The 27,550-nt window shown below is 40.6% G+C and overlaps 1 protein-coding gene across 1 annotated transcript in view; it reads left to right on the top strand.

Moving 5' to 3' along the window:
- Nucleotides 1-27,550, top strand: part of LOC144681974 (centrosomal protein of 72 kDa-like) — a 50,407-nt gene that overhangs the window by 10,530 nt on the left and 12,327 nt on the right. Inside the window, exons 4-9 of the mRNA XM_078544160.1 lie at nucleotides 8,378-8,477; nucleotides 10,018-10,118; nucleotides 13,297-13,454; nucleotides 15,818-15,866; nucleotides 22,410-22,774; nucleotides 25,830-26,010. Of these exons, the coding sequence (XP_078400286.1) occupies nucleotides 8,378-8,477; nucleotides 10,018-10,118; nucleotides 13,297-13,454; nucleotides 15,818-15,866; nucleotides 22,410-22,774; nucleotides 25,830-26,010 (954 nt within the window). The remainder of the gene's footprint in view (nucleotides 1-8,377; nucleotides 8,478-10,017; nucleotides 10,119-13,296; nucleotides 13,455-15,817; nucleotides 15,867-22,409; nucleotides 22,775-25,829; nucleotides 26,011-27,550) is intronic.

Raw genomic sequence — 27,550 nt, 5'->3', positions numbered from 1 at the left:
CTCTCCACCACACAAGAACAGAGGCAGAGAAGCATTACAATACGAGTCATGCCTCCACAAGGGCGGTGGTAGAGAGGACTATAGGTCTTCTCAAGATGCACTTCTGATGCCTGGACCGTTCAGGGGGTGCACTACAATACCACCCAGAGTGGGTGTCACTTATCGTGGTTGCATGCTGCGCTGTCCACAATCTGGCACTGGCAAAGGAGGACCCACTGGAGGAAGAGGATCTTGAGGTAGCTGCACAGGCCACAGGTGATGAGTCCAGTAGTGAGTCCGAAGATGAACACGGTGAGGAGAGCACTGAGGGCGTGGAGCCAGGCCCCGGTAACCTCCAGGGAGGCCGGGACACCGGGGACGACTTGATCCAATGCTCCTTCAGCTAGGTTACCAAAGATCAGCTTCAAATGCATGCCAGGGCTGCCGCCTCCGTCCTGGATGCGTGAGAGGACCCTTTCATTTGAACACAAAGAACACAAAGTTCCGAGTCACCTACGTCCAGCATTACATACTGGTGTTCACTCGCACCAACGGAATAAAAAGGTGAAGCATCCTCAGGCCATTTCAATTTATGTCATTCTGACAATTCAGTAATCTTAACAGAAATGTTTCTGGTATTCAACATCAATATACATAAAGTTAACAAAAGTGAACATAAAATCACCCATGACCTGTCCCTTTTGGCCTCATGGTGCCTTTAACTTACCTAGACGTGGCACTTGCAAATGTATTCCCCCCTCGCTGCCACTGGCATTGGTGACAGCCTGCTGACTCTGCTGTCTTGCTGGCTTTGATGACCTTGGCGGTCGTCCTCTGGCCAGTGGACCGTGTGTTGGCCCCGCCTGGGAAGGAGCTGGTGCCATGGCCAGCATTTCCCAGTCACCACAGCCTCATCACATGCCACGGTCACTGGAGGAGGGGCGGAGGAGCTGCTGCCATCATCCAGAGCACCCTGAGAAGAGCCCACAGACAACAGGCAGCTCGTGCGCGAATGTGAGATCGCTGTGGACCTCCCTGCACACCGTTGATGGGCAGGCATCTAGCTGGGATACTGGTTGCCTCATCCATCTTCCACAAAGACACTGACCACCTGAGGTCTGTGCCTATGCGAGGGCTTCCAGGTCCAAGCGCAACCCCATGAACCCCTTGTTCTGTCCCTGGAGCTGCCTTTCCATGAGAATCGCCACGCTCGCAATGGAAGGAGGCTGTGCACTCGGCCATGATGGTCAATGCAGTGTTCATGCTCCACATGGACTCCTCCATCATGGAGACCATGGCACGCAGACCCTCGTGGATCTCCGCCAGATACCCCCTCACATCTCCAGCATCTGCCACCTAATGGATGACTCCAGAGACTCACCATCAGCCTTTGACTAAGCGTCGTCCTGGTCCCCAGCAGCCCTCTGACTGCCATCGCCCTGGGCACTCTCTGTTTCCGCCTGCACCTCAAGTGATTGTGAAGTGCCCTCACCACTAGCCGTTTTAATGCCCACTCAGGTGCTGGTATCTGCACTGGTGCATGCCTCAGAGTGTGTGTGAGACGCAGGTGCACATGACGCATGGTTTTCCGGTATCAAGAGTGGCCCTTTGGGGTCTGGAGATCGAATGCCTGCTGGTGAACCTAAAAGGGAGAAGAAGGACATGTCATTAGTTAAAGTCATCACACTGTCACTGTGCATGCCAGGCACCCTGGTGAGACAACGGAGATCTGCATCATGGTGCTCTCATCTTCCAATGATCAATGGGGACTCCAAGTTCGAGGCTCACATCAATGAAGGGACTACTCTAGAATGGTTGCACAAGCCGAAATTCTCACCTCTGGGCACTGCACTCCTACCTTCATCTGGCGCCCCTGCCTCTCCACGCCTGGCTGCATGTGGGGCGTGCCAGCTCTCAAGCTCCAGGGCATCTCGCTCATACCTCGAAAGGATTGGAGGCTAATGGGGCCTCCGTCAGTCCGCGATCTTTCTATATTGTTGTGGGCAGTCTTCTCCTAAAACAACAGCGGGGCATTGATTAGTCCACTCTGTACATGCAGTGCCATTGCAGCCTGCTCAACCCCAGCTGAGGAACATCTGGCAGAGCACTTCCAAGTCGTAGCCCTCAAGCCGCAAGGCACTAGGTCCAAGCAGCTGTTTTGGTCAGCAGTGAGGGACAGGAGGATGTGACTGTCAGTGAGGCAGGTAAAGGGACCAAGCAGACATCAGTGGATGAGCCTCCACTAATGGAGTTTGCAATTGTCAAACCAGGTTTAAGGTGCTCACAACCTGTGTGGATGAAAGCGAGATCTGCAAGGTGGATGAGTAGGCTGGCTATGGCACCATGATACAGGAAGCTGTTCAAGTGGGGGCAACAAACAGGAATGTAGTGGTAGTAGGGGACAGTATAGTGAGGGGGATTGACACTCTTCTTTGCAGCAAAGAGTGAGAGTCCAGAAGGCTGCGTTGTCAGCCCAGTGCCAGGGTTCGGAACATCTGCTCAGGGGTAGAGAGGAGCTTGCAGTGGGAGGGGGAGGATCCAGTGGTTGTGGTCCATGTAAGTACCAACAACATAGGCAGGACAAGGAAGGAGGTTCTGCATGGTCAGTATGATAAGATAAGTACCAAATTAAGAAGCAGGACCTCAAAGGTAATAATCTTCGGATTATTATCTCAGGCTCGTGCAAATTAGCATAGAGCAAATAAGATTAGAGAAATGAATGCATGGCCCAAAGGCTGGTGTGGGAGAAGTGGGTTCAGGTTCGTGGGGCACTGGCACCAGTACTGGGCAAAGTGGGGGCTGTATTGTTGGGACGGTCTCTACTTGAACCATGCTGGGACGTGTATTCTTGTGAATCGTATAATTAGGGAAGTAGAGAGGGCTTTAAACTAAACAAGGGGGTTGAGGGATCAAGCTTGGGTAGATGTGGCAATCAAGGGGTAGATTCAAAGCAGGAGACCATAATAGCAGTATGGGAAATGAGGGTCATAGAATAGCAGGAAGGGATAGAGAGATAAAACCTAAGAATACATCAATAGTCAAGACTAGATGTTACAAAGATAACAGAAAGACAAAACTAAAGGCTTTGTATCTGAATACACGTAGCATTCATAACAAAGTAAACGAATTGATAGCACACGTTGAAGTAAATAAATGTGATTTGATAGCCATTACAGAGATGTGGCTGCAGGATGACAAGGGTTGGGTCCTGAATATTGAGGGGTATATGATATTTAAGAAGAATAGGAAGCTAGGTAAAGGTGGAGGGGTAGCACTGTTGATCAAGGATGTCATTGGTGCAATAGTTAGAGATGACCTTGCTTCAGGAGATTCGGATGTAGAATCAGTTTGGGTGGAGATGAGGAACAGTAGGGAAAAGAAGCCGCTAGTGGGAAGTGGTTTACCAGCCCCCTAACAGTAACCACGATGTAGGACAAAGCATACAAGAAGAAATATTGGGTGCTTGTGATAATGGGACAGCAATAATCATAGGTGATTTTAATCTACATATAAACTGGAAAAATCAGATTGGTAATAGTAGCCTGGATGAGGAGTTCATAGGATGCTTTTGAGAGAATTTCTTAGAGCAGCACATTCTGGAACCAATCAGAGAGCAGGTTATATTAGACTTGGTATTGTGTAATGTGACAGGATTAATTAATCATCTCAGATTGAATGCACACCTAGGTAGCAGCGACAACAATATGATTGAATTTTATATCCAGTTTGAAAGAGAGAAGCGTGGGTCTAAGACTGGTATTTTAAACTTAAGTAAGGGAAACTATGTGGACATGAAAGCTGAGCTAGCAGAAGTGAACTTGGATGCTAGGCTAGAGGATAGATCAATAGAGAAGCAGTGGTAGACATTCAAGGGGATTTTTCAGAATACTCAGAATGAGTATATTCCTACAATGAAGAAAAATTCTAAGGGGAGGATCTGTGATTAACTAGATATATTAAGGAGAGCATCAAACTTAAGGAAAAAGCATATAACTCTGCAAAGATGAGTGGCAGGTCAGATGATTTGTCAGAATATAAAGAATAGTTAATCAGTAGTAAGAAATTAGAGTAGGAGAGGAAGCTAGCTAGAAATGTAAAAATAGATAGTAAGAGCTCCTACAGGTATGTAAAAAGAAAAAGAGTAAATAAAATAGTGTTAGTCCTTTAGAGAGTGACAGTGGGGAGTTACTAGTAGATAATAAGGAAATGGTGGATGAAACAAACAAATGTTTTGCTTCTGTCTTCACTATAGAGGATACAAAAAACATTCCAGTAATTGCTGTAAATCAGAAGGTGGAAGGGAGAGGAAACTTGGTGAAATTGCAATCACTAGGGAAGCAGTACTGAGCAAACTGATGGAGCTGCGGGCTGACAAGTCTCCGGGTCCTGATGGACTTCATCCTAGCATCTTAAAAGAGGTGGCTAATGAGGTAGTAGATGCATTGGTGTTGATTTTCCAAAATTCACTTGTTTCTGGAAAGTAGCAAATATAAACCCTCTATTCAAGAAGGGAGGGAGGCAGAAAACAGGAAATTATTGGTCAGTTAGCTTGACGCCTGTTATGGGGAAGGTGTTAGAATCAATCATTAAGGAGGTTATAGCTGCGCACTTTGAGAAACTTGAGGTAATCAGAAAGAGTTTAATGATTTTGTGAAAAGGAAATCACGTTTAACCATTTTATTGGAGTTCTTTGATGGAGTAATATGCGCTGTGGATAAAGGGGAGCCTGTAGACGTGCTGTACTTGGATGTCTAGAAGGCATATGATAAAGTGCCAAATCAAGGGTTATTGCGGAAAATTAAAGCTCATGGTGTAGAGGGTAACATATTACCATGGATGGAAGATTGGCTGGCTGGCAGAAAACAGAGCATGCATAAATGGGTGTTTTTCTGATTGACAGGATGTGTTGAGTGGAGTCCCGCAGGTGTCTGTGCTGGGGCCGCAATTTTTTATAATTTATATCAATGACTGAGATGAGGGAAGTGAAGTCATGGTGGCTAAATTTGCAGCTGACACAAAGGTAGGTAGGAAAGTATGTTGTTAAGAGGATATAAGAAGGTTGCAGATGGATATAGATAGGTTGAATGAGTGGCCAAAATTTGGCAGATGGAGTGTAATGTGGGAATAAAAAAGCAGATTGTTACTTAAGCAGAGAACAGCTGCGGAATTCTGAGGTGCAGAGGGAGCTGGGTGTTCCAGTGCATGAGTCGCAAAAAGTTAGTATGCTGGTGCAGCAAATAATTAAGATGGCTAATGGAATGCTACCCTTTACTAAGAGAGGAATTGAATATAAGAGTGAGGATGTTATGCTTCAGTTTAACAGGGCATTGGTGAGACCACATCTTGAATATTGTGTGCAGTTTTGGTCTCCTGTCAGGAAGATATAATAATGTTAAAGGAATTTATGGGAAACTAGTGGTTTGTGTGTGAGCGTGTGTGCGCACGCATGTGTTGTATTAAAAGATGAGCTAGATTTGAAATGTTAAGTAGGTAAACATGGGGTAAGTTTAGAATGTAAGGTGTAAAAGCACATTTGCATTTTAAATAAACCAGACTAGATTATTTTCAAAGGAGGGGTGAAATGTGTCACGTAGCCAGGTGAAGTTCAGAAACAGTGGGCAGCATTTTCCCCCCGTGGGGGCTCCCTGTGCGGGCGGGCGGGGGATTCCCTGAGCTGGGAGTGTGCTGAAAGAGTGCACAGATCTCCCTGAGGCAAAGTGCTGCCTCAGGGAGATCGGCTCAAGGTTCAAAATTTCATCTAAGGCAGAGAAAAATATTCCTGACGTCCCCTCATGTGACACTGTCACATGAGCTGGGACATGTCAATTTCATTTATTTAGACATGTCATACAAATTTTAATACCCCCATGAAATCTCATCCCGCTTGTGGATGAGATTTCATGTTTTTTCTGAAGGCCGCCTAAGCACTTCGCCTGTCCGCCAACTTTAAGGTTGGACGGGCAGGTCCATTAATCAGTTTAATTTTTTAATGGCCTTAATAAGCCTTTGACAGTTTGGCGGGTGTGCAGCCAATTCGGCTGCATGCCTGCCAAACTGAAAATCTAAATGACACGGGGTGACGTCGGGACGCACGCACGATATCACCCCACATCATTTTACGTGTCGGCGAGTGAGCCCCGCCCCCCGCTTACCAACCGGAAGATGCAGCCCAGTGCTTTTTTTTCCCCAAAGATTACTGGTAAAATTGCTACTATGATTTTTTATGTCAGGGAGGTAAAGTCCAAAGACAAAGTGAAACAATGGGAATTTGCATTCAAAAGGAAAATACGTATAAAGGAGCGAAGGTGGTGTGTTAAGGGTAGACATTCTAAGATCTAACAAGTGTGAAAAGCCTTCAGCATCTAGGTCTCAAGCTGCTGTCTACAACGAACTGAAGTTAAGAAAACTTACTGAATTGAAATGTTCAGGGTATCATGTTTCTTTGCCTGGGTCTTTTAAAATCTGTGTTTTACTGTTATCTTAATGGAGATGTAACTGGGAGTCAGATTAATTAGGGGCTTTCGAAGTTATAATAGTAATTTGTCGATATATGTATGTGCTTAAAATCATTTCTCTTATTAATAAATGTTTAATCTAGTTTTGTAAAAACTTATAAGGCTCAATGGTCTTATTACTACTGAATTCAAAGCCCGCATCTTGAAACATACAAATTGCAAAAAGAATAGATGTGGCAGTTGTCTCAAGTTTCCCTCTGGGATTTGAACAACTCAGCATTTACCATCAGCTGTGCCATAACATCTCTTTATTTAAGGAAGGATGTAAATGCGTTGGAGGCGCTTCAGAGGAGGTTTACTAGATTGGTACCTGGAATGAGTGGGTTGTCTTCTGAGGAAAGGTTAGGCAGACTCGGCTTGTTTCCACTGGAGTTTAAAAGAGTGAGGGGTGACTTGATTGAAGTATATAAGATCCTGAAAAGAATGTTTCCTCTGATGGGTGAGTCCAAAACTAGGAGGCATTGTTTTGAAATTAGGGGCTGCCCTTTTAGGACAGAGATGAGGAGAAACTTTTTCTCTCAGGGCTGTGTGACTTTGGAACTCTCTGGCTCCGAAGGCGGTGGAGGTGAGATCATTGAATATTTTTAAGGCAGAGGTAGATAGTATGTTAGGCAAGGGAATCAAAGATTATTGGGTTAGATGGGAATGTGGAATTCAAAACACAAACAGATCAGTCATGATCTTATTGAATGGTGGAGCAGGCTTGAGGAGCCGAAAGACCTATTTCTCCTATTTCGTATGTTCGGAACCCCCAGGATGTTGATAGTGGGGGATTCAGCGATGGCAATGCCATTGAATGTCGAGGGGAGTTGGTTGAATTCTCTCCTGTTAGAGATGGTCATTGCCTGGCACTTGTGAGGTGCAAATGTTACTTGCCACTTATCATTCCAAGTCTGAATGTTATCCATGTCTTGCTGCATATGGGCATGGACTGCTTCAGTATCTGAGGACTCACGAATGGTGCTGAACATTGTGCAATCAATCATCAGTGAATATCCGCATTTCTGATCTTATGATGGAGGGAAGGTCATTGATGAAGCAGCTGAAGATGCTTGGGCCTACCATACTACCCTGAGGAGCTCCTGCAGTGATACCCTGGACTGAGGGGATTAACCTCCAACAACCACAACCATCTTCCTTTGTGCTAGGTATGACTCCAACTAGTGGAGAGTTTTCCCCCGATTCCCATTGACTCCAGTGGGAGAGTTAACTAATGGGTTAACCAGTTCATGTATGTACAATACCGGGTAAAGTTGCAGTACCGAGTTGGGGCCGGAGGTGGGTGGGTGATATATCGTAGAAATCTGTTAAGTACATCAATTATATTGTTACATCAGCTTTGAGTAGCTCACGATCTGCGGTGGCAAGAGTTGAGCCCTTTTCAAATTCAAACACGACCTTCTAGATTTTTTTCTTTTGGCTTGCATCCACAATAAACATACCAGTATAAATTAATCTCACTGAGTAAATAGTTTTCTGTTATTTTCTGTTTATTGAGATTAATCCCCCACAGCTTGGCTAATAAATAATGTTGGTAGTTTTCTATGTTTAGCTTACTATTTGCAGATATGTGATCACTGATGTTGTTTAGGCAGACATTCTGAATGACTACCAAAGCATTCTACATGGATTGGCTGAGAGATGGGCGATTTATGATGTAGTACTTGCAAGCTGCCAAGTTATACATGGCTTGTAATTTGACTTGTTATAGTAGCTGTTGCTATGGTTACCTTGTGAGTAATCAGTATGCACCACTAATTGTACCCCAGAGTTCTTAAATTTTGATGGACTCAGAATCAGCGGGGTTCCTTTCAGTTCCTGTTGTTTTTTTTGGACTGTATTTATTAATTGAAAAATATCTAGATGTTATTTGTCATCAACAGATGACAGACCTGTGCGGGACAGTGAGCGAAAAGCTGCTCAAATTCAATTCAGTTCAAGGGAGCAAAAAGAGACATCAGACCTAGATAGAGAAGAAGAGAGGTAGGGAGAAATTCTTCTCTCTAAATATATGTATGTACATTTATCCAGGAATATATCTGGATGGGTAAGTTATTATAGCTGTATTTTTACATTTTGCAAAAGAAAGAAAGTTAATCTGAATGATCTGGGAATCAGTCACTATGATAGTAACCATTGATTTCAAGAGATACAGAGCATGCATTTAACTAGATTGTATTTTTCCAATGGTCATAATATACCTGAATAATAATTGAAAATTTTATCTATTATCCAAACAGCTGAAATATTCAGTCAGTGCAGCACATTGTAACTAATTATAATTCCACTGAGCAAAATGCTGCAATATAGTTAATATTGAATACATTTAAATATCTTTTTTAAATGAGGAGTAGAATATACAGATAGAAAAGTGTTCAGAACCAGAGAGCTCTTAATATGTGATATGTTTTGCAATTACTGAGAGGCTAATGAATTGCTTACGATTTACAGCCTTTGGCAAACAAATTTTAATGCAAAACCCATTGACTTTTTAACTACTTTTTGTCCCAATGCTTTCAAAAATAAATGTGTGTGAATGCACTTTGCTTTAAGAACCCGCCAGATAAATGTTACTCTTTTCCAAATTTTTCTATGGAAAAATTATTTAAAAAATCCCAAAACATTGGCACCCACCCAGATCGTCTATGCAGAATAATTGTAACAGTTGAGGCACTGAAGTTCACCACTTTGATCACTGTCCTGTGATCCTTGCTGAAAAGCACCCAGGTGTGAACAGCGAGTGAGGACTACATTGGCCTCAATTGTAATGCAATCTGTGGTAGAATAAATCAGTGATCGCAATATCAATGTATGCTTTAGCAACAACTTCCATTTATACAGGGCCTTTAACATGATAACGTGTTCCAAAGAAAAAACATAGTGAAATGTATGCAAGGATTGCTAGTGCTCGTAAGAGTACTGGAGGGGACTGGTGATATAATATTTGGGGGCCTGTGCTCCCAGCAAATACTGTATTGCCATCTCTATTGAAGGTGGTAGTCAATCATGTCTGGAGAGTGACACTCTCAAATAACAGGAGTATTAAAGCAACAGCTGTAATAAATCATCTTTTAAGACTAAATTTTTATTTTATAAAATATTTAATTTTAAACTTGTTTTATAAAGAGAATGGGGATTAATGGAAAACACAGTTTTATTCCAATTTGTAGCTTTATTTGTGAATTATTAAGTGGTCTTCACACATGAAAAAGAGAGAGCTCAATGTTTTCAGGTCTAATCTTTCACCAAAGAAGTCTTGATGAAAAAGCTCTCATGAACTGTAAATCTTTTTCTTTCAGCTGCTGTGCATTTGCATCATTTTTTCTGCATTTATTTCAGATTTCCACCATTTACATCTTTTTTAACATTTTAATTTATGAAGCTACCATTTGAGCCCACTGACATTTTCATGATTTTTAAATGCCTCCACAGTGGATGGTTGAATGTTTGTTTATTATAGCTGGAACCAGAATGTGGCCAATTTCATTTTGTTTCTTTATGTCTGTCTCGCTGCTAATTTCAGGATCCATGTAAAGAAGAACTTTGCATATGACAAAGATGAGCAGAACTCTGTACGTTCATCAGTGAAATACAAGTGGGATGCTACATCAGATCTTAAAACTGGTAATAAGGTGTAGTCTTTTACACTAAGCCACAGTGCTGCATATCTGACCATCAAACATGACCATCTCAATTCTATCCTTACAGTCCATTCAGTGTTTAGATTCATTTTCTGCATTTTTAGAACACCTAGTGTAATACAGGATTGTTGTTACACGGAGTATAATTACGTTGTTTTACTCATTATTTTAATCAGTTGCAGTTGCTTCAGCATGATGTAACATATTTCTAACTATAAATTGTAATTTCATATTGAAAATTCTATTGTTCAGTTATCCATCCTAGTCTACTGTCTGTTCCATATTTGGGTGTGCTGGACAGTGTGTTGATTAGACTGCACCTCTGTACAATTGAGACCAAATGAAACAACATTATTACAATGGTAGGACAAACTATACCTAAGCCTTTCTTCTAGGCTGAGCCCCTGTTGTGGCTGAGAGGACTGGTAGATAACATATTCCTGTACTTCAGCCCCGTAACCCTGCAAGCCAGATGTGTTGAAGTGATCTAAGGATAACTTTTGGGGGCGAAGTTGATTCACTGGGGTAGAAAACTTTGCAGGTTGCTACCTGTGCCACGCACGAGGCTTTCTTCGACAATGTCAATGATTAATGCTGCATGGGTAGCGACCCTTTGTGCTGCCTCCTTCAGTGAATCGATGTACATCTGCTAGAGGCACAGGAAAATATATTCAGCAAAGGAAATTTAAACAACTTGATGATACCAAGGTTCCTTAGGCCAGTACAGAAATCACTGTGCGGTTGTGGTAGTGTCTGCTTTAGTTGCTTGGCAGGCTAATAATAAATAAACATGTTGCCAGAGGGATCAGAGGTAAGTACGTTATGATATTTTTGATGAGGCCTTTGGAATGTGCATATGTGCATGTCTTTGCAACATTTATTTGCCTTTTAGTCACTAAACCCTTTCACCTCTTGAACTGAGTGGTTTGCTAGGCCATTTCAGAGGGCAATTAGAGTCAACCACTGTGCTATAGGTCTGGAATCACATGTAGGCCAGACCAGATAAGGATGGCAGATTTCCTTTCATAAAGGATGTTAGTGAACCAGATGGATCTTTACAACAATCAGTGAAAGTTGCCATGGTCACCATCACTGAGACTAGCTTTAAATTCCAGATTTATTAATTGAATTCAAATTCCACCAGCAGTGGTTGGATTTGAACCTTGGCCTCTGGATTACTATTCCAGTGACATTGCCACTATGCCACTGTCCCTCCTAATAATTATAATAATGAATACTCCATTACAAAATTAAACAGGAATATTAAACTTCAAAGTCCAGATCAAAGTTAACATAAACATAGGACAGAAATTTTTAGGCTGCGATGGGCGTGGTTACAGTGGTTACCACGTGAAAATCTGTTCTGCCAGCTGGTGTGCCAGTTCCCTGGCTCCATCCCAGCCTGGGCCATTTTCCCAGAGGCAGGATGGTTGGGGAAGTGGGGGTAAAAGAGTGGCAGGGTGACTTGCCTGCAAGGTGGGAGTGGGTGTGGGGTAGCCAATTCAACTAGTTAAGGGCCTATTAAGGTCTATTTTCAGAGGCTGACTGCAATTTTCTAGTCTGCCTCTAGGTTTCAGAAAGCAACAGGGAACAGTAACGCACTCTCCCAGCAGGGTGGGTGGTGGTGGTGGCAGCAGCATTGCAAGCAGGATTAGCGTTACCCCTGCCTGGCTTCAGCTACAGCTGTAGGCCACCTTGTAGAAGGATTCACCGCTGACAATAGTGGCCCAGCTGCTGATGCCATTCTTTAATTTGAATTTGTTGGTGAGAGAGTGCCTCCGTCTTGGGGCACCCTCCCGCTTCCTTACCTGGAAAGGCAGCCTGCCTCAGCTTCCCAGCTGGAGGGCTGCCTATTGGCCCTCGAGCTTCAAGAACTCATCAGCCATCCTTGATTGCACTGTCAGTCCACCCTCTGGCCGTTAATTGGTCAACTCGGGGAAAATCACAAATGAGTGACTGTTTCCCACACAGTGCAGGCTTCTGACCCCTATTTGAGTCTGACTGTGGGGTCTTGAAGTCTGTGGGGAAAGTCTGCCCTTGAGGAGTGGTGGAGGAGGAGTTTTAACCACCCAGGATAAGTGGAGTCGTGAGGTGGTGGGTTATAATTTCAAAAAACTGAAACTTGATCCTAACATGCTCTTGAGAGGCAGGTCAGTAGGTTAAATGTTTTAATAAGATTGTGTGCCTCAAATTTTACTATTTTTACTTTTATTGCTCGCGGGGCTGATTTTCCAGCGCTCGGGAAACCCGGCAGCTGAAGGGAGGCAAGAATGGTGATATTTCAGCAGGTAAGCGCTTTTCTTGCATTGCTTGTGGGCCAGGAGGAGAAAGAGTGCATTCTCTCTCACCCCTGAGCAAACCTGCCACAGTCTTCCTCCCGGTAATTAACCTGCCTGCCTCCCTGTGACCCTATGGCCTAATAATCACCCTTCTCAACTTCCCTCCAACCTCGATTATCTCTTCCCCCTCATCATACATGATTTCCCCAATTCCCCATCTCCACTATTGTCTTGTATCTGATGAGCCCAACATCGACTTTACCCCACCTTCCTGCTCCCCACCACTGCAATCTCTCCCTCTGGCTGTGGCCTTGTTCTGCAGGCCTTACAGCTCCATCCTGACTTGCTGCTGGCTGGGAAATAAAGACAAAAATTCAAGTTCATCAGCACCAGTGCATTTCCAGGATCCTGGCAAGAAGTCGAAAAATCTATCCCAATTTGTGTATTAAATATCAGACATTACTAGGTTGTTTTTTAAAATGCTGCACTATTACTTGGCAAAGAAGAATTAGTTCTGTTGCAAACCAGTATGTTTAAAAATTACTGTTAGATTTCTGTCAAAAATCATACACAATGTATTTCTGGACTGATAAATTTGAAAAAAAATTTCAGGTTGGTTATTCAACAGTTCATTCAGTAATTCATGGTACTTTGATTTAAGATATTTGATAGGAAGAGCTTTAAATTTACATTATACATTCCAAGTAGAGTGTTCCACAATCCATTCTCTGTCACTCAAATATACATTTATCTGCCAGTCATATGTTGTTAAAGAGGTTTCATGAAACTCCATCCACTAGGTCTAGTGCAATAGCCTGAGTAATATTTAAAATTGCTTATACCACTGAAATTCTGATAATTTAAAAAAAATGTTTTTTCTAGATTTGAAGGAACGATGGGCACCTCATGACTTCCAGCAGATGAGTGAGCGTCAAGAATCTTTGTGCAGTCGGCCTCCATTACCATCTCTTTATTCTACCAGGGACATGAAGGAGGTGAGAGAAAATGAAACATCGAGCAAGATGAGCATAGACACGATGGTAGGTTTATTTTTTAAATACCGACAAGAAAACATCATTTACAATAGTTCTTTAACTGTCCAATTTAAAGTAGTAATCTTTCTAAACAGACAGTTAAATAAATGTACAATTATCACCATGAATTTCCAACTCTGGTATTCCATGAGTATTTTGTCACCTTTCAAAAGTTATTGAATTTTGTGATTTTTGTCAGTTTTTTCAGCTTGTAGTGTGTGTTGTGTGTGTGTGTGTGTGTGTGTGTGTGTGTATAACTCATTACAAAAATCTGCCCAGTGTATGAAAGACAAGCCAAAAGAATAGAAGACCTAGTATAGAAATGCATCGAAACTTGTGATTATTTATCAGAATAGATGTGTACAGGGACTTGGATAATTCCATTCAATCTAGACCACAATAGATTTATTGTAGATTTATTAGATTTTTAGGTGAACATGAGTCAGTGGGTTAGCATGTTATTATTTCCATTTTGAGACTTCTGTTTGAAAGATTTCTCTTGGCCAGAACTTCCGAGGTGTGGCAATCACTGCAGGGGTGTGGTCAGAGGGTGGTGTCATTTGAGTGTTGGGGTGTCGGGAGAGTAGAGTGGGGTGGTCGGGGTATGGAATCCAGAGGGTAGTCGGGGTGGTCCGTAGGTAGTCAGGATGTTGGGAGGGTGGTCGGGGTGGGGTGGTAGTCGGTGGGTGGTTGGGGGTTGGGGGGTTAGTTGGGGGGGGTTCTCGGAGGGGTGGGGGTTGGTTTTCAGGGGGTTCAGTGGTGAGTCTCCGTTTTGAGGGTTGGGGGCATGGGGGTCAGTATTATAGTTTCCAGGAGTTATTAGGTAAGAGCACGAAAGAGCGCAGAAATCTCCCCGAGGCACGGAGCTGCCTCAGGGAGTTTAATTTCATTGTAAAAAGGTGAATAAAAGATTTCAAAAAATTATCCGGACATGTCCCCTCATGTGACAGTGTCACATGAGCTGGGACATGTCTATAAATTTTATTGAAACTTTTTATTAAAGTTTTAAAAACCTTCATGAAACCACATCCCGCCTGTCGATGAGGTTTCATGAAAAATGCGAAGGTCGCCTGGGCTCTTCACCTGCCTGTCAACCTTAAAGTCAGATGGGCAGCCCTGTTAATTGTTTTAATTGATATTTAGATAGCCTTAATAGGCCTTTGACAGTTCAGTGGGCTCGCAGCCGACTCCGGTGCGCACCCAGCGAATTAGAGATCTGAATGACGCGTGGTGACGTCAGGACGCACGCCCGACGTCACCGCGCGTCATTTTACGCGTCAGCGAGCAGGGCCCACCCCCACACACTGACCAGAAGATTCAGGGCATGAAGCCAGAATGCTACTGTTGCTGCAAAGTCTAATGGAACAGACTGCTGAGTTGTATGACTGTATGTGGAACACTCAGATTTGAATCTATTTCTAATTTGACAAGGATTTAATGGAAAAAATAGTGACCAAATAGGGTTCTCAAATTGGAGGAATTCTTCACTAATTTAAGGCTCAGTGGACCATGACATTTCATGATACTTGGACTTGCTTAGTAAACACCAGCCATGGATTTCATCAGTGGGAATAGCATTCTTTTCCTACAGTGAGACCCAAAGCAGTCCTTGCAACCCTACCTTACCTACAACAGTCGTTATTAAATAATTAGGACCAGAGCAAACAGCTAATTTTTTATGTTTTTAAAATTATATATTAAAAGATTAGATTCAACACGAAACAGTCCTGTTGATTTCCATAGTATTGGGACTTTTGATTTGTTCTGCTCTCTTTATTTAAGTACATGGCAAGACACTTGATTTTGTAAAGTGTTAGTTATGGGTTGCATGTAACAGTGGCAGTGTACCTGAGGAGTGCAAGTGATACTTTAATGTTTGTAGCATTTTTAGTAACATGATTCAAATTACATTGAAAATAATTTCAGTTATGGCGTAGTAAATGCCAATACTGAGTTGCTTAGTTGATTGATGTGTTCATTATTCCTTACTGGGATGGAGTACAAGTAATCTTAAGGCAACAAAGTAACCATCTCAAAAAATTTTACAAGTGGAAAAAGTAGTGAGGAAAGACTTCGAGGCCTATGAATGCTGAATCAGTCCAATAGAGGATGGTATCTTATTTACTGTTCTCTCTCCAGCATTAGTTCTGCTAACTTCTGAAAGAGCAAAAAAAGGAAAAAAATGATTTTTCATGTTCTTATCCTTTGCTTTTAGCTGACCTGAAATGCACTTGAACAGTTTAGAACAATGTGCAGATTAAATTTGTTTATCTGTGTACACATAAAGATGGATCTGTAATGATAACACAAAGTTGAAGAATGATCATTTAAACCTGCTATACCTGAACCAAAAAAACTATTTTTCATAGGAGATTGAACAATCAAGAAGTGGACAATATCACAGTTATCTCGATGAAGGTAAAGCTTTGCTGAAATGTAGTGTTTGGATGTAAGCTTCGTTATTTATTTACTGGTAATAAAAACTCTTAAAAGTGTAGGTTTATACATTTGTTGACACCATATTTGTTTATTCAAGGCAAGAAGTGCACATTTGTGTCCGTGGGTTTAAATTCAAGAATTGACAATCTTGAATTCATGAATCTCATGCCTGTGGAGAACTGCTGCACCTCTCTGCTGTTTCATAGAGCAGTATATATACTTAAACATACTAGCACATCTCCTATGGTGTTGCTTACAGGTAGTACAGGGCCCATGGTGTGCTTGGATTGTATGTAGCAGGCCCTAAACATTAGAAAGCACAATAGTGCTTTGCTCGCCACTGCAATATAGAAATATATCACATGACCCATACAGAAAGATACAAGGATTCACAGATATGATATTTATAATTATTTTTAATTGTTCTTTTTTCTTAAGCAATTAATTTTGGTCCTCATGAGCCTCCAAAGACTACTTGTTCTGTTATTTTTTATTATATATTTTAATGGTCTTCCTCCTTTACGGATTTTCAGTATTTTCTAAAGGTTCAATAACATTATTTAGTTTTTCTTTGTTTAAAATCTTTCCTCCTTCATTGCAGTTATATGGTTCTAAATTTTATTTCTATTTTTGTTTCCTTACTTCTTGTGGATGATAATTTTTGCTGAAGCTGCTATCATTGCAACATTGTACCAGGGAAATATTTCTACAATCAATGATCCAGTATTGATAGAAAGTGCTGGAAAAACTCAGCGGGACTGGCAGCATCTTCAGTCATGAAGAAGTCAAATTGGACTCGAAACGTTAACTCTGTTTCTTTCTCCACAGATGTTGCCAGACCTGCTGAGTTTTTCCAGCATTTTCTGTTTTTATTTCACATCTCCAGCATCAGCAGTATTTTTCTTTTATTATCCAGTATTTATAGGTCGACTCTGGTTGCTGTGTCCAAGCACAGCATCAAAGCTGCTTAAAAGTATTTGCCCCCAAACTTCAGTGCAAACATTATTATGCACAAAAATCATCTAAAACGCCATTAGCTCTTCGTTTTAATTTAATGGCATAAAAAACTTGCTTTTATATAATATTTTATCACATTTAATATACAACTAGGTGTGAAGTGCAGTGACTGGAATGTAAGGTATGATACCCAATTTGTGCACAGCAAGGTCTCATATCTGTTCTTTGTGATATTGATTGTTGGGGCAATATTGGTCAGAACATCAGGAAACCTCCCGAATTATAAAGTGATATGGGATCTTTAACATCCACACTAAACACTGGAAACATTCTTTAGACATTAAGTGCCACATTTTATGGATAAGTTTTGTGATTACCCCCCTAAAATTGTATAATATTTAATATTAATTTTAGCTGCACACATTAACTGTAATAATACATTGAGTGAAAATAGCATGAAGATATTAATTGTGAAGTTTCCTTTTTGATTTATGCTGGTTTCAAATTACTACCACAAAAAGTGTTGGAAAATCTCAGCAGGCCTGGCAGCATTTGTGGAGTGACAAACCGAGTTAATGTTTCAAGTCTAACATGACTCGTCTTCGGAACTGTTCCTGCTGAGTTTTTCCAACAATTTTTGTTTTTATTTCAGATCACCAGCATCTGCAGTATTTTGCTTTTAATTTGGGGTATATTTGTGATGTTTACTTATTGCTGATTGGCGGTTTTACTACCTGCCTCATGAATGGGACTTGTGGATAGCTTTTGTTAATTGAAACTTTTAACAAAACAATAACAGAAATACTCTTGCACAGTTCAGATAACTTTTTAAACAAATGAAGAATTGTATGCCCTGTTAAATACTGAAACCAACCCAAACAAATGTGTTTATTTTCATAGGGCAAACATTCAACTTAAATTTATTAAATACTAAGTACAAGTTTACTTTTCTGGCACTGTCAAGGTGATGGCCATCAGAGTGTTTACACTGGCAGCTTTTTCATGATTTTGATACTGAAATGCCTTTAGGAATCTTTTTAGCCAATCAAATTACCATAACATTTATCCCACTTTAAAATGGGGAGTGGGAGAGGAAAATTAGGTTTCAAGCAGTAAAGTGGAAAAATAATTAAAGTGGGATAAAGGTAAGGTAAAAGATTATAAAATGCACAATACTGAGCATTTGGCTAAAGTCATAGAGGTCTACAGCATGGAAAAAGGCCCTTTGGCCCATCGAGTCTGCGCCGGTCAAACAAGTATCTAACTATTCTAATCCTATTTTCCAACACTAGGCCCATAGCCTTGTATACCATGGCATCGCAAGTGCACATCCAAATACTTCTTAAATGTTATGAGAGTTTATGCCTCTAACACCCTTTCAGGCAGTGAGTTCCAAATTCCCACCACCCTCTGGGTGAAAAAATTCTTCCTCACATCCCCATTAAACCTCCTGCCCCTTACCTTAAATCTATGCCCCCTGGTTATTGATCCCTCCACCAAGGGGAAAAGTTCCTTCCTGTCTACCCTATCTATGCCCCTCATAATTTTATACACCTCAATCATGTCCCCGCTCAATCTCCTCTGTTCCAGGGAAAATAACCCCAGTCTATCCAATCTCTCCTCATAACTAAAACTCTCCAGCCCAGGCAACATACTGGTAAATCTCCTCTGCACTCTCTCTACTGCAATCACATCTTTCCTATAATGTAGATTCCAGAACTGCACACAATACTCTAGCTGTGTCCTAACCAGCATTTTATACAGTTCCAGCATAACCTCCCTGCTCTTATATTCTATGCCTTGGCTATAAAGGCAAGTATCCCATATGCCTTCTTAACCACCTTATCTATCTGTCCCGCTACCTTAAGCGACCGGTGGACATGCACACTAAGGTCCCTCTGATCCTTGGTACTTCCCAGGGTCCTGCCATTCATCGTGTATTCCCGTGCCTTGTTTGTCCTGCCCCAGTGCTTCACCTCACACTTATCTGGATTAAATTCCATTTGCCACTGATCAGCCCGTCTATATCCTCCTGTAATCTTCCTCACTGCCCCACCAATTTTCGTGTCATCTGCGAACTTACTCATCAACCCTCCTACATTCAAGTCTAAATCGTTTATATATACCACAAACAGCAAGGGACCCAACAGTGTGGAACCCCACTGGACACAGGCATCCATTCACAAAAACACCCCTTGACCATTACCCTCTGCTTCCTGCCACTCAGCCGATTCTGGATCCAATTTGCCAAATTGCCTTGGGTCCCATGGGCTCTTACCTTCATTGTCAGTCTCCCATGTGGGACCTTATCAAAAGCCTTGCTGAAGTCCAAGTAGACTACGCCAAATGCGTTGCCCTCATCTCTACACCTGGTCACCTCTTTGAAAAGTTCAATCAAATTGGTCAGACATGACCTCCCCTTAACAAAACCATGCTGACTGTCCTTGATTAATCCCTGCCTCTCCAAATGTAGATCAATTCTATGCCTCAGAATTGCTTCCAATAGATTCGCCACCACTGAGGTTAGACTGACTGGCCTGTAGTTCCCTGGTTTATCCCTTCCTCCCTTCTTGAATAATGGTACCACATTGGCTGTCCTCCAGTCCTCTAGCACCTTTCCTGTGGCCAGAGAGGTATTGAAAATTATTGCCAGCGCCCCTGCTATCTCGTCCCTTGCCTCACTCAACAGTCTGGGATACATTTCACCCGGGCCTGGAGATATGTCTACTTTTAAGCCTGCCAGAGCACTTAGAACCTCCTCCCTTTCTATGCTAATTTATTTAATTATATCACAGTCCTTCTGCCTGATTTCCATACCCATGTCATCCCTCTCACTTGTGAACACAGACACAAAGTATTCATTTAGAACCTTAACTACATCTTCTGGCTCCACACACAAATTACCACTATGGTCCTTAATGGGCCCTACTCTTTCCCTAGTTATTCTCTTACTCTTAATGTACTTGTAAAATAACTTTGGATTTTCCTTTATTGTACCTGCCAATGTTTTATCATACCCCCTTTTTGCTCTCCTAATTTCCTTTTTAGGTTTCCCCCTACACATTCTATACTCCTCTAGGGTTTCCGCTGTTTTGAGCCCTCGGTATCTGCTATAAGCCTCCCTTTTTCTCTTTATCCAATCCTGTATATCCCTTGACATCCAGGGTTCCTTGGATTTGTTGGTCCCACCCTTTGTCTTTACTGAAATATGTTGGCCCTGTACTCTCCCTATTTCCTTCTTGAATGAGCCCCACTGCTCTGATGCAGATTTACCTACAAGTAGCTGCTCCCAGTCCACTCTGTTCAAATTATATCTGATCCTATTAAAATTGGCCTTTCCCCAATTTAGAACTCTCATTTCTGGCCCGTCCTTGTCCTGTTCCATTAGAGCCTTGAATCTAACGGAGTTATGATCACTTTCTGCAAAATGCTTCCCCACTGATACCTCTACCACTTGCCCGGCTTCATTCCCTAAAATTAAGTCCAGGACCGCCCCCTCTCTTGTAGGACCTTCTACATACTGGTTTAAAAAGCTCTCCTGGATGCATTTTAAGAATTCCGCTCCCTCTAAACCTATCACACTATGACTAACCCAGTTAATGTTGGGGAAGTTGAAATTCCCCACTATTACTACCCTATTATTTTTACACTTCTCTGAAATTTGCCTACACATCTGCCCTTCTATTTCCCTCTGACTGTTTGGGGGCCTATAGTACACACCCAGCAATGTGATTGCTCCTTTTTTGTTTTTCAGTTCTACCCATATGGCTTCATTTGAGGAGCCTTCTAAGATGTCATCCCTCCTTACTGCTGTAATTAGATGTAATGTTAAAAGTTAACATTTTAAACGGCTAGAGAATGGCAAGTAAAAAAGTATCAGGGGAAGCAGAAATAGTCATTTCAATATTTTTATTATTTAAAATTTCACAAGTGTTTAGTTTTACTTTTGGACTAACCATTCCTTGTGTTTGTGTAACTTAATTATGATAGTGGTGTTTTTTCTCAGTATCGTCATGATTTTTTAAAAAATAATAAAATCAGTCATCTCGGAATTCAGTTTTCCTAAAGCTATTGACAGTCTAAGGTTAAGACTTCAGCAATGCATTCTAAAAATATAATGGTAATACTTTAAGGACAATTTTAGTTGTAGAAAGATTAAAGGTTTTATTGTAATGCATTTGTCTTTCAGATGGTGATAAAACTTATCATTCGCCATCCCGTTCCTCTCTACGTTCTATTGGGAAAAGTGTTTGTAATCGACCCAGGGAAGGATTCAGAGTAACATTTTCAGATAAAATACTGGATTCGTGTACAGATGAGACCAATACCCAGAAAAATTCTATTAATTCAGATTTACAATATGATCATTCTTCAGGGTATAATAAGGAAAGCTTGCTTCAGACCAGGGAAAGAAACCTTACAAACTACACAGATACTTCCATAATGAAAGATTCTTCTACAAATATTGACACAAACAGTATATTATCACATGATTATCACAAGCAACCGTACACAGATACAAAGACTTATCAGTCCACCCAGGAGCCTCAGAGTTCTTATTTAAACTATCAGACAGATAAAGCAAGCATTGGAATGAACAACGATAGATTGTTTAAATTGAATTCAGGTAGTACTAATGCTAACATTTTAGTTTTACTCCTTTACTGGCCCATTGATTGTTGTGCTGTTTTTACTTTTCCTTCAGTTTACTTTATTTTAATACATCAATAGTATTTTAATAAACTTTATGTATTTCTATAGTTTCTATTACTATACTGATATTTACAGTTAAGCTATGATTATTTGTAAGAAGAAATATTACCAACTTTAGCCTAAGCAGGCTTTTTGTTCAGAATTTCTTTTTTGAGTGGAGAGTATACAGAGTCAACCTGAGCAGCTCATCTGAAATTGTCTTTCTCCGATCCGATTGTGAAACTGCCCATGCCTATCCAATGCTCTTGCCAGTAATCAAGATGAGATAAGATAAGGCAAAATAAGTCAAAATCTACCATGGAGAAAGTGCGTTGGAATGCTACTGTACAGTTAGTGATCTTTTTAAAAAAAAAATTAACTCAAATATTAACAAGGTTGACATTCGCACAACATATTGGTGAAAGTGAAGACTTTATTCCAAACGTAGATGTAAGAATTTTTCTACATCTGACAGTAATCTAGGGTTTTTTTGTTTTTCTTCGCTTGATGCAACATGATGCTCTTTGTGGGGGTGGGAGAAGGTGCGGATGATTGTTCTTTAATATACCACATCAGTAGCACCAACATTGGAAAAGTATCTCAACTGAATTCTGTGTTTTGCATTGATTGAAAAATGATTAAGCAAAAGTCGAAGTGCCTCAAGTATGCTTGTGGTAACAGAGATTCTAATACTCAATGCATTAAGGTGTTGCATTGTCCCATTAAATTCATATTTAAGAAAGAAAAATGGGGGGCATAGTGTTTTTTTTAGGGTAAACTGAATATCCCAGTGTGTCTATTGAGCTATAAAATGAATTGAGATGAAGAAATCTGGTAATGATTTTCCCTCATTTTTTTTCTTAATCTGCCCAGACTTGAAAACAAATAGTACATTTGGAAGCAGAAAAAATAGCCATGTAGATGATGGTGCTAACAGTCAAAGATCAAAAATTACTTCTAGTGGCTTATTACCACGTCATGGAACTTCATCTTTTGACCACTTACTCGATCGGCAAAGTTTGATATCACCTGCCAGCTCTTTTACATCCCTTTATTCCAATAGTTCAAAGAGGGGCTTTACTGAGCATATGAATTTAGAATTTACAGCCAACAAGAACTCGGAGAGAAGATCGCAACTAACTACAGCCAATGTGGAAAACTTTGAGTCTAAATTAGAACCGAAGAAAACAAGCAGCTTAAGTTCACTATCATGCACGCAGCTGAGTTATGATAGAAAGGTAATAAACTCTGCTTATTAGCCTCAAAATTATTTTTTCCAGGAAGCATTTGTCTCTAATGTATACAGACACGTTTTTTCCAGTATTAGAGGATCAATATAGGGTTATGTAGACTTGAAACATTCAAAATATTAGTTAACTTTGTTCATAAACCTCAAACCACAATGCCTACCACCACCATATTTCTCATCATTGACTTTGCTATAACTTGGAAATTTTGCCACCAGAAGAATGGGAACCTGTGTAAAGTGTACGGCCCAATCCTCAGGTCAAATTAATTCTAGTGGTTTCCCTAAATTGCAGCAGTGACTACTCCTCAAAATAATTCATTAACTATGAAATGCTTTGGCATGTTTTGAGGTTATGATAAGTGTTATATGAATGTAAATTCTCTCTGTTTAAATTAACTTCCTTAGACTGTTTGCTATATATGCGAAAAACAGAAAATGTTGAAAGACCTCAGCGCAGGTTGGTCAGCATCCATAAGGAGTGGTGTATGTTTTCATTCTCATGGTTCACTGTGTCCATGTGTGTATGGGCTGCCCAAGACACACAAAAGTGATGTCCCTTTATGCCCTATCTTATCTATGACTGGTTCTGCATGACATGAATTGGCCAAATGGTTGAGTGAGTTGCTAGAACCAATTCTGAGTGAGCTTTCCATGTACATGGTGAAGGATTCGTTCATCTTCGCAAAGAATGTACAAGACTTGCATATCCATGTCCATGTGCTTGTTCAACATTGCTAGCCTACTCAAGGAAACCATAGACACTTGTGCTGCATCACATGGCAATCTTGATGTGCTGTCATTGTCTGAATCTGTATTCGTTGAACTTACGAACTTGGAAACCTGCGCAGTTGAGTTCTGCTTTAACGATATGCTTTAATGAGCATGTATGCCCAAATAGATGGTGTTGCCATGGGATCCTCTCCAGGCCCAACTTTCATTAACATTTTTGTTAGTTTCCACAAGAAACAGGTCTTCGATGGAATGACCCTTAATCCCCCTACCCCTTGCATATTTCCGACATATAGGTGATACATTTGCTATATTTGAATCTGCAGCTGTGTAAGAATTTCCTTACACACCTCAATGGGCTCCATCCATGACTGCAGTGGTTCAAGAAGGCAGTTCACCACCACCTTCTCAAGGGCAATTAGGGATGGGCAATAAATGCCAGCCTAGCCAACGACGTCCACATCCCATGAACGAATAAAAAAAGACCCTGCGCTCAAATTCACCTTTGAAATAGAGCCGTCTAATGAGCTCCCTTTCCCTAACATGCTAGTTGAAAAATCTGCTAATGTATTTTCCACTACTCTCTACTGCAAGCCCACCTTCACTGGTCAGTATACACATTGGGATTCCTACAGCTCCACGCTATAAGATTGGCCTTATTGGCAACCTCATAAATAGGGCTCAGCCATTTGTTCACTGTGCAAGCTTGATACCGAAATAGGGCGCATCAAAGCTATTCTGTGGGATAATGACGATCCTGATCAGATCATTGCTCACTGTGTATCACGCAAACTCATGAATGGGCCGAAGGTACCACGTTTGGTCCTGAAAAGTGCCCAGTGTACCTCAGATTTTCTGGAAGGGTAAGGTGTCTCAAAAATTTGAGCAACAGTTGGAGCTAGCCGTTTCATGCTGCTACTATGCAGTACAACACGGGTGGTATTCTCCACTGACAGGATGCTACTGTCAAGCCAAAAGATGTTCTGTCTACCACACAAATGAGTAATGTAGTATATGAATTTCAGTGCCAGTATGATGCCAGGTATGTAGGCCATACATCCCAGCGACTGGTGGATCGTATCAAACAGCACATCCCTTCGACTGTTCGCAACAAGCAGATTACTGACCGTACTCAATTAGTTCATGCTTGCAAAACTCAGAACATAAGTTTCCAATATTAGATGTGGTTCCGTGATTGGACACACAAAATCCCAATTGTGTTAAGAATTACACCAACAGCCAATTGAAGATCATCAGTTGGGCTCGCGATGTGGCTCACTTAAGCTTGCTAGAAGCTACATATATTCATAAGCAGGGTCCTGTCCTCTGCAAACAAAAAGAATGTGTCCCGGCTTGCGCCTTGTTCAACTAAACTAAAGCTTGTGGAATAACTTCCCTGGTACATTCTCCAGGGCAATGCCTCAGCCAATCAGAGTCGACTTTCCTGGTTTGAACTTAAACAAAAGCTTGGAGGATAACTGTTCTCTGGTGCATTCTCCGTGGCAACTCCACGACCAGAGTTCACTTGCCAGCCAATCAGAACCCCTTTCCTCATGCAGCATAAATTTGTTCCCTTTGAAATTTTGTATTCTTGCGATTCTGTCTTCGTGAGTTAAGTTGAAAAACTTTGATAACATTTCTTTTTTCAGCAATACTTATTATTATTGGAGTTTTTTTTAAATTCAATAAAATTGTACTTTTTAATTTATTTTTCTCTCTTTCTGAACTGAATTTTTCTTTCCCTTTCTCCGTTTTATTCCTCTCTCTGTACCTCATTTAACATTGAATTTACTCTTCTAACTTTCACTTCCCGTTTCAGACTTCACTGTTCATTTTACAATTCTTCAATCTGACTTGAGAAGATACACTGTTGCTTGTCCTGTTCAAACAGATCTCCGATGTCCTACCTTTTCCATCTCCCACTTACAGCAACTTACAGTACAAGATCATGTAGAAATTAAATGGGCAAGGTCAAATCTAACTAACAGGGCACCTTCACTGGCTGTAGTAAATTCTGGCCCACTGTGTTTTGAAATTGATATGTTCAAATAAAAATGGCAACCTGAATTTATCTTTCAAATTTGAGCAGATGTTTTATTTTGACCATGCAATTGTTTTGAATTTGGATTTGAATTGGTAAGCTGCTGCTGCTTTAGGAGGCAAGTCTGCCCAGTGTTTATATTTCAGATGCCCAAATCATCGTCTATCCAAAATTAGAATGGCAGTTTTAAATGTGCTCTCAGTCTGAAGGTGATAAATGCAAATGTTAACACAAATTGTAAATTGTGCATTTCTTTCTTTTCCCCCTTTACTAGCAAACAACTCTGGATAAATTACTTGAAGTAGAAGAATGTGGCGATTATCGTCCTCGAACTCCAACTGGGCTCAGCTCTAGTGTCTCCACAAGTGTTTCCTCCCTCTTGCTGAATCTACTTGATCTAGTGGACCAATATTGGAATGGTTCAAGATCTCTTCAGTCAAACCAGAGGTTTCTTAGTAAGTTATCTACCATGATTCCTTTTTGCTATATGTACTCATGTGGTCCCAAAGTTCAATTAGCAAAATAGTTTGAACTACATTGTGCTTTTTAATATTAATTTATTTTCCTGAAAATATGTTTTAGTGGAAAATGGCACTAAATTACCTGTTGTTGATTATTAGAATATACAGAATTTTTTAGTGTTATATAATGTAGAGGTGATGCATAAACTTTGGGATTTTGGGCTTTTGGATACAGAAGAAATTTGTTATGATTTATATTAAATTTGTGAAATGTAGCTCTGAAAAAGTTATATTCACAGATTAGCAGTATTGAAAAATACTGAGGAATTAGAATTTAGATGAAGCATCTTCCCAAATTTCTGGAGATAATAGAATTTTGATTAGACATTCAAAGACCATTATTGCTGGGATGATCTTATTAATCACAGCAGGAGATGCTTTGTAGCCCGCCCACTCAGGAGCTCATTAACGGTGATGGTGTGGCATATTTTGTTATTTTCTTTATTTAAAGGAGTAAAACTGAAATTAAGTTGAAGTATTGTGAGGTTTACTGTAGATCTGTTTATTGGCATATTGGTTCTGAAATAAACTAATTTGTTGTTTTACATTCAACCTTATTTCACTAAAATGTTAATCAAACCTTGCCTTTTTGAAGATTAGAGAAATGCACCTGGTCAGATTATTATCCAGTGTATATAAAAGGAGGTTTCGTTGATTGATGATCGTACTAGTTTATGACTACATTGTGGGCAGTAAAGGCAAACTGATCGTAAGGGACATGGCACCTATGACGCTGAAATTTGTAGCGCTTGTTTTTAGGATAATTTTATCATTATGCTGTGTCAGTCACAAGTTTTGCACAAATACTTAAGTATCAACATTCTTAAAATATAAGCTAAGAATATTTCCATCATAATGCATAGCTAATTTAAAACCAACCTTGTAACACCTAGCAGAATTCTTATCCTATATTATGATCTTAAAAGGATCTGATCCCTAATGATGAGATAATTCTTCTAGGGACAATGTCTCATTAAATGAAAACAAGCAACAACTTATACTTATGGAGTGCCTTTACCTTAGTAAAATGTCCCAAGGTGCTTCACAGGAATGTTATTGTTATGACACAGCAGCTGGTAAAGGCTGAGTTATTTAAAATCCTTGAGGGAAACAACTGTCATAACCTATATTTTCAATTGGTACGTTTGAGATGCAACTTTGAATTCAGAAATAAAACCGCCAAGCCTCCAGAGAATTTTTATATAAATTAGATTAAACATTTATTAATTTTAATTTTTTTATTTTTAATAAGAACTTAAACACATATACACGTCTACAAATTACTACCATAATAACTATTAAATAAATCCCCAAATGAATCACTCCCAGGTAATCTTCCCCAAGGCAACAATAACCCATAGACTTAAACAGACAACAGGCAAAGCACATTTTATCTTACGAATTCAAAATGAGGTTCCTTTCAATTTGGCTCCTTCGCAGGTAGGGCTTATAGGCTGCTTAGATATTACATGCC

The sequence above is a fragment of the Cetorhinus maximus genome, chromosome 6, assembly GCF_964194155.1.
Source record: "Cetorhinus maximus chromosome 6, sCetMax3.hap1.1, whole genome shotgun sequence".
NCBI classification, from domain to species: Eukaryota; Metazoa; Chordata; class Chondrichthyes; order Lamniformes; family Cetorhinidae; genus Cetorhinus; species Cetorhinus maximus.
The sequence above is the reverse complement of the archived record's forward strand: the minus strand, read 5'-3'. Positions and strand labels throughout refer to the sequence as shown.